This window comes from Opisthocomus hoazin, chromosome 8 (assembly GCF_030867145.1).
Source record: "Opisthocomus hoazin isolate bOpiHoa1 chromosome 8, bOpiHoa1.hap1, whole genome shotgun sequence".
Lineage (NCBI taxonomy): Eukaryota > Metazoa > Chordata > Aves > Opisthocomiformes > Opisthocomidae > Opisthocomus > Opisthocomus hoazin.
In genome coordinates this window covers 43,673,338-43,681,238 of record NC_134421.1, presented here as the reverse complement: position 1 = coordinate 43,681,238, position 7,901 = coordinate 43,673,338, and the positions used below count along the sequence as shown (strand labels likewise).

At 38.0% G+C, this 7,901-nt stretch overlaps 1 protein-coding gene across 1 annotated transcript in view; it reads right to left on the bottom strand.

Annotated features, from left to right (window-relative positions):
- Positions 1-1,035: 1,035 nt before the first annotated feature.
- Positions 1,036-7,901, bottom strand: part of LSMEM1 (leucine rich single-pass membrane protein 1) — a 34,560-nt gene continuing 27,694 nt past the window's right edge. The window contains exons 4-5 of the mRNA XM_075429240.1: positions 2,165-2,239; positions 1,036-1,472 (exon numbers count right to left, since the gene is read on the bottom strand). Coding sequence (XP_075285355.1) covers positions 1,377-1,472; positions 2,165-2,239 — 171 coding nt within the window. The 3' untranslated portion in view covers positions 1,036-1,376. The remainder of the gene's footprint in view (positions 1,473-2,164; positions 2,240-7,901) is intronic.

The following is a 7,901-nucleotide window of genomic DNA, read 5'->3' as shown; positions in this document are numbered from 1 at the left end:
CTAATAAAAAATGGAAGAATAACTGTTGAAGCCACATACACTGCAGTGTTTACTACAGTCTGAAAATGGTTCAGCAAAAGTAGTTGATGAAACTAGAAGAAAATGTAGAAAACTATTGATTAGACAGCTGGGAAAGTAAACATACATGTTGGCATTGCATTCCAGTCAGAAAGTCATTAAGAAACATCAGGAGAACAATTATATCTCACTGTGCCTCTTTCCTTTCAGGTCAATTTCTAGTATTGATTGTTTTTGGTTTTTTTCTTGAATAGTGTAAGACTGGCAAACCATACGCCAAATTTAAAACTGATAGAATTTCATAATATCATACTGTGAAAAGTTCTCATCTTTTCAAAGCATTGGTAGCTAATTGAGTATAGATCAGATTAGATTACTTCTATATTAGATTCCAAAGCATTAAATACTCGAAGTTCAGATCAAGTGTAATGATCCACTTGTCTATCTTCTATGAGCTTGGTTATCTATCATTTCAGACTGCAGTCACCTCAGTGCACTACAGAAAAATGTCAAACTTTACTTGGCCATGAGCTCATTAGGGCACTCATAGTCCTAAATGCTGATTCTTCCTTGCTTCTAGGTGCCATCTGCAGGTAAATATTTAGTCATATACAACATTCTTCCTTTGTGACACTTCTCTACTATGATTTCCCCAAAGACATTGTATCACAAGATTCTCTCTCTTCAAATCAATCTTCATTTTGAGAACACATGCTTGGTCATTTTTGGTCATCTGTATTGCTACTGAGACAAACGAGGCTCAAATTGAAATTTGCCTCTCAAAAACTTCCGTAGTCAGAAACCTTCTTGAAGGTTTAATGCCTACCTAAGGAAGATTATCTTTAGTATTTTCAAGACCTTCTCAGAAAGCATTTAGTATCTGAGAGAAAATTCTGCAATGATGCACTGCAATTATATCTTAGAACTCTGATTGCCCCTTTTCCTCTCCTCTCCTCTCCTCTCCTCTCCTCTCCTCTCCTCTCCTCTCCTCTCCTCTCCTCTCCTCTCCTCTCCTCTCCTCTCCTCTCCTCGTTTTCTGTTCCATTAAAATTTTGAAGTAGGGAGACTTCCATTCCTGACAATCAACATCTCCTTCAGAAGGTAAGTGAATACAAATCAAACACCACAAAACACATGAGTTAGTCGAGTCATAATTCTCAATTCAATGTTGACAGGCATAAAGATGCAAAATCATTTCAATTCCAACATACTGCATGGAGTTTCTTTGCTTGTTTACAGCATACATAAATTTTGAAAAAGATCTATGTAAGTCTTAAGGAGGTAACTCTTATCTAGGGAGGTAATGCTGTGAAAAGGATAGAAAGTCAATCACGTGCCTCTACAGAAGATCAGTCTGTCTACCTGGGGACCATGATCTTTATGCAGTTTTCATCCACGGAGGTATAAATCACGGGAGAAGATGCATTCATTGAAGACTGTTGTCTTTTTTTGTTCTGGCATACAGAAAGAAAAATAAGCATTCGGCCATCAGCAGAAGTAGCAATAAATAATCAGCATTCTAATATCTAATTCCTAGGCATTTACAATCTAAAACACTGTTTTTACCAACAGTCTGTTTTAGTATGGTCCCAATTTTTATCACTGACTTCCAATTTAAGATGAACCACCAGAAAACCAAATCGTATATTACTTGTGGCACTATGACTTTGTCATTAACAAAAATAGCTGTTGTCCTTTGCTGTGTATAAATCCATTTTCTAAATGTTTAGATGTTCAACAGGAGTGGTCCCAAATTCTCTATGCTAATTCCTTTGTTTTTCCCCTCAGAAAACCTCAATTTAATCTCTGTCTTTGCAATCTTCTGATTTGGAGCAGCTCCCAGATAGCCTCCAAAGTAGTTAAAGCAAATGACCTGAGGGCTTGAGGGGACCACTGCAGAAATACTCACCATGCAATGCTTGTGCAATTCTTGCAAAGGACCATATTCATGAATGTTTTGCCAGTACGTTTAGATGAACCATAGTGGAATTATTCTGTCTATAATTACACATAAACTCCTACCTTGCTAAGAGGCACACAGTAATCATGATTCTTGAATCATTCTCACACCAATTCATATTTTCCTCACACCAGTCCATATTTTCCTAGAGTAATGTCATTGGTTCAACTGAAGTCATGGACATACCCATGGAGTGAAGAGTGTCCCTGGGGGCTGGAGGGCAGCCCAAGTTGTGGACTTCCACCTTTCACAGCCTACCTCCTATAAAGGAACCAGAGTGTCATGGTCAGGACTAATTCTATTTATACACACACGTAACATGCATTGCTAGTACATGCATGCTGTCTCTCTCACACACACACATTGCTGCTCTATAAGAATTTCAGGACAGGAAAACTGCTAGAAATGAGCCACAATTTTGTAATAGATGTTCAATCAGAAAGAATTGTATCCACAAAAATATTAATTCTATAAAATCACAAAGCACAAAAGCGGTTTTCCTCTTCTGACCCACAGTACCCTAAGCAACAAGGTCAGGAGGGATTACCAGTGTCCCAGGAGGCATTGGACAGGAAAACCAATGGAAACAGGGGCTTACAATTTCTAAATGAATATAAAACCAGATTACTACCAAATGTCTGTGCTTTTCAGGTGGAGCTATCTTTGCAGTGAAAAAATGAATGAGAGAATTCACAAATGAATGTATAAATGAAAGAGACAAGTGTAGACTTCATCAAAAATACAAAGACAAAGACAAACTGGGAAAAATGACATAAACTTAGCTTCTTACATTTGGAACTGTATCTTGATATGAAAGTGGGTAGAGAGGAATTAGAGATCTATACACAGGAAAAGAAAGATGCAACAGACATTCACACCACAGCAATGTAGAGTCCTTCTGTACTGTTTGACTTACTTTTGAAGTTAACCCAGAAACTAAACTTGCAGTGCTATTTTCCTCAGCACAGCAGTTACAGTAGGATAAAGCTCCTGTAAACGTGCTGGAGCATCTTGCTCTTCCACCAGCCTTTCTCAGCCTCCCTGCTCACTCCTGCCCTGCTGAAGTTTGACCTCACATAAAGTCTGTTCAAAATCTGTGTGACCAGGAGTGTGATCAAGAAGAAATGTGATACTACAGCTCTGGGGCTCCCCGGCCCTTTTTTCGTAAGCAGCACAACTACTACTGCCTTCTTTTCTGTGTTCCTAGCTGGTCCATCACATTTACTCTTCTCTGGACTAAAAATGATGCCTCTCTTTTTGCACTTGACTGGTCTCTTCTCATCTCACGGAGCTGACGCCCTCCTCCGAGCTCCCAGCCCCAGGGCTGCAGGGAATGAATATCAGGACAGGAAGGGAAAGTATAGAGCTAAGTCATATCCTCTTCCTCCCCCATGGTTCCTGTCATTACTGGTTGGATGTGAAGTAGTAACGTAACATTACATCAAATTTTTGGAGTGCTTTCCTGGTGGGTAGGCACTTCTGGAGCACAGCAAGGAGGACAGGTTTCTCAGGATGTTTCTGCCACGAGTTGCCTGTAAAATTGTGCAAGCAGGTTAGAGGGCAGAGACTGGACCACGCAACTCTGCATTCCTGTAGGTATTAGGCCTGATGATCCTTAGTCTGTGTATCTTGTATGGTCATAGGCAGGAGGTGGGTCCCAGTTGTCTCAGGCAGAAAATGTGAAGCAGCAGAAATTCAGGAACAAGAGAAAATTACAGGTACATTTAGGTGCTTGTGGGGTCTGATGAGACAGGATTTGTGTAGACTGTTCTACTAAGATCTTTTGAGTCTGCAGATATCTGCCAAGCACGTACAAACTGAGATCTTTCAGAAACATGACCAACCTGGAGCGGCATTGCACAGCATAAAGCCATTCTGGCCACAAATACTGCTTCCCATCCAATTCCAAGCCCTACTCAAAACTTTAGGATGCAAGACCTAGTCAGAAGAAAAGTTTGCCAAAAATCTTTTTAACTTAGCAGAACAACATCTTTTCATTCTCAGAAACAGATGAAACTTTAAAGAAAAGGAGGTGGAACAGGGAAAAGGAAAACTCTGTGTGAATCAGGCAGCCAGCAGGAAAATTTTTAGCACAGCATTTAAAGGTTGGCAAAACTACAGCAAAGTTTGGATTTTAACCTTGAAAATACCATATAGCTGTATTTCCTGGCACTGCTATCAACCCTGCATAAAATTTTAAAATTAAATTTTGGCACATCTATATCTTTCCATCAGTGTTAATTATAGTATTCTAAAATCTTGATTTGTTCAAATAGGTGCCATTTACTACAAAATAAGCCACATAAAGGTTTCCTTCTTTCTTTTTTTCTTCCATGTAATCTCTCCCTCTCGTTATTACAACAATATGTGATGTGAGATGAGTAGCACCCAGCCCTAGCTAAGATCTAAACAAGGAATAGTCATTGTTGTTTTAAAAAAACCATTCTCCCAGGAGAAAAAAGCGCTTTATCTTTTCAGTATACTCACAACTTCTGCTGCAATTCACTGATCAGTATCACTATTGTTTTCAGCAGTGGGGTTATGTTTATAGGTCTGCTTTCATTGAATCATTTTCTTCTCATAAATCATTTAATCTCTTGACAACATGCAGTATTATACTTGGGCTGCACAACATAAAAATGGATGGATGCTTTGCAGCCATCAAACCAGACGTTTGGAGCTCTGTATGCTCTTTCATGACTAGTCTACAAACAACGTAATTTCATCAGTTAAAAAATGTTGCTTTTCTCCTTGTGGACTCTCTGATTTTAAATGCACTAAGTTTAATATTGTTAGTCCCTCAAAACTAATTAAAATACAGGCAGATCCAGAGGTAACATAGTGCGTAATTGAAGCTAACCCAGAAAATCATTTTAAGCAGCACATAGAAATAGAGTCTCTTTAAATATGTGTCTTTATGGAGCCCGGTAAGAAATTATCAAAATGCTAGGTAGACTATGTGTCTCCTAGCAGATAGGGTCTGGTAAATGTATTTATGAAGACTGTCTGGCTGATTCTCGTGCCTCTATCCACGCAGAATTTAGAGCTCTCTCTCACTAAACAAGTTTAATTATTCCAGAACAACAAACATCAACATTTCAATGAATAGTATGGTAACCTGTAAAAAGACACAGTGCTAAAGACTAATTAGAGATTGTGCTCTCACATTTGGGTTAGCTTTATCAAAACTTATGGCCTTGTAGCAAACACAGAAAAACATTTAGATAACAAGCATTGCAGAAGGAATGCAATTAGTAAAGTTAGATATACAGAACAAGGCTCAAAGCACATCTGAGGATCATAAAAATGGCAACTTTATTGTTTGCATTATTTTCAGTGGTATGTACAAGATAATGTTTAAAATCTTAAAATATTGGACTCCATAATCTACACATTGTTATTTCTTCCTCAGAAAAGCGCCAGCCATAAGGACTGCTATCCTTGTTGAGAGACAGACACAACATATAGAAGTTAGAAAGAAAACACAGGGAGTTTTTCTCTTGCAGTTATGTAGCGTGGATAGGCATTAGGAAGGAGAAAGAAGTTAACAGCTAAACAGAGCCTGTACCAGTATATTTTAGCTTTCTCAGCACTTGATCTCCCCAGAGTCCACAGCATTAATCATGAAGATAAGACATGACTTCTTCTGGTTTTGACCTGATGCTCAAGTCATTACCCTATACTTTCTGTAATCATCTCTCTGTTTTGAACTCCCTTGGCAGGTGTTTTAATTAGCTGTTAGCCTTTTTGTATCCACCAATTATACTGGTCATGATATTGTTTGTGCCATGTATGCAGTGGTCACCATACTTAATGGGTTCCTTTTTCATAAAACAGAAATTCATCAAAATTAAAACAAATCAGATGCAATATTGACTCACCAAACCTGTAGCCCTTATTTTTTTACCACAGTTTCAATGCTTTCAGGATTTAGAAATAAATCCATCAGTTGCTTCCTGAATGAAATATAATTCTATCTAGATCTATTAAGACTGCTTTTGTGCTGCATTAAAAACAATATAAAAAAGACCCAGAGTTTACACAGTTAGAATTCACAAATCTTGTGACTAGATCTTAGTTGAAAAATTGAATGTCTTTAATTTATATTATTAAAGATTTTTAAAATATTTGTGTATTTAAAAGTAGGATAAATTATTCAGCTCTATCAGTACTGAACCACATGCATGTGTTTTCTCTTGTTCTTTGAAGGGTGTGTTTAGAAATGTATATATGTGTATTTGTATGTTTGTGTTTACAGACAAAAATGAAGATGTAAGCAAAATACCATAACAGCTATGTCTAGAAGTCTAGGACAAGTAAACACACAAAATAACCCTCAATGAACTAAACAAATGAGATGCCAGGATCCCAGGTAGAGATGGTAGATCAGACTAGGTTTGCTGATGCTTTCATCCCACTGAATCACAAGGAACTGTGTTAACGTTTTTTTAAAAGAGCGAAGGAGGAAACATGGTGCCTCATTACCGATTCTGATACAGAATCAGGAACCTGATTCTGTTCTCATTTGGAGATAAAAGCCATTTTTGGGTAAATCATGCGTAACTCTCCTGAAGTAAAACTGGGGTGAGGGAGAAGACTTATATCTCTCAGCTGCATAGGAAAACCATTTCCATGATATATTCTATAAATTTGTAGGAAGCCTACATAAAATTTTCCATTTAGGCAATTTCCTGTAGCATAGCTAATTACTGTCATCTAACTAAGGGGAAACATGTAATTGCAATATGACTCACTAAAACATTAAAGTACTCAACAGAAGATATAGTTTGCATAAACAATCTCAGCAGCAAATTAATCTTTGAACAATACTGTTCTCTATTTCAATATTTTGCAGACAGATATTTAAAAACAGCAAAACTGCTTTATGGTTAAGGTTCAAGATCAGGAGAATGTATGATGACTTCTTTTCTTAATTTTGTTGCAAAGTTGTCATAGTAGGCAGAGGATTATAAGCACAAGATTTTCTGCAATAATGTCTCCTGGACACTTTAATGCCTGTTCCTGGGCAGGCTGAGATGTGTCTGAATTTTGACAGGGCTGAGAAGCTCCTGCCTTTTGGGGACCCAGAGAACAGGCATTTCTGTGCTGTTCATGGGATGACTTGGTGAACATGCTTGACCACAACTGCCAAGTCAACACAAGGTTAAAGATACAGTACTTCAGTGGGTTGAACACACCCTCGGCTTTTTCTCCGTATCATGAAAAGTACTTTAGTGCATAGCTCCAGGATGAAGTTCTTCTCCATGTAGGTTAGAATTTTAGGCGGGCATCACTCTAAAGCCTGTTGATGGGTATTCAGTTTTTCTTAAAGGTTTTAAGTCGCCTCTCTCAGTTGAAACTCCCTCAGATCAGCACACAGACTTTTCTAGATTCATTTGTGGCACTCTCAGATATTCCATCTGTATCCAGTCTTCTGATAGAAGATGTCACCTTTTCCTGCAAGGCTTGCCTACCTTACATGCCTAGGATTCCCGGCTGTTGTGGTGGGGTCTGTGGGAAGCATAGGAGCACAAGACTGCAGACCCTATTAGGTGGCAAAGCACTTAAAATTTTGGTGATAGTCAGGTAAATACAGTCAGAATATTACTGAAGTCCATGGAACAAAATTCCCTTCAATACTAGAAGAGAATATACTTGTACTTTAGAGCTGTTGGATTCATTTTAATGCAGTACACAGACGTTGAGAATTAAAAGTTTTAACACAGCTCTGTCACAATATGAAATTCTATAGTTGCATGTAATCTGTCAGTTCTGGTACTGAAGCCTGCTTACTGTCAACTACCATAAAAATCTTTTGTTCTCTTTATCAAAGGCACAATCATCAAAGGGGGGAAATGAAAGCACTAGCAACTGACAGTATTAAGCATTAATTATATGCTTTCTTTTTAGTTGCCTTTTAGAG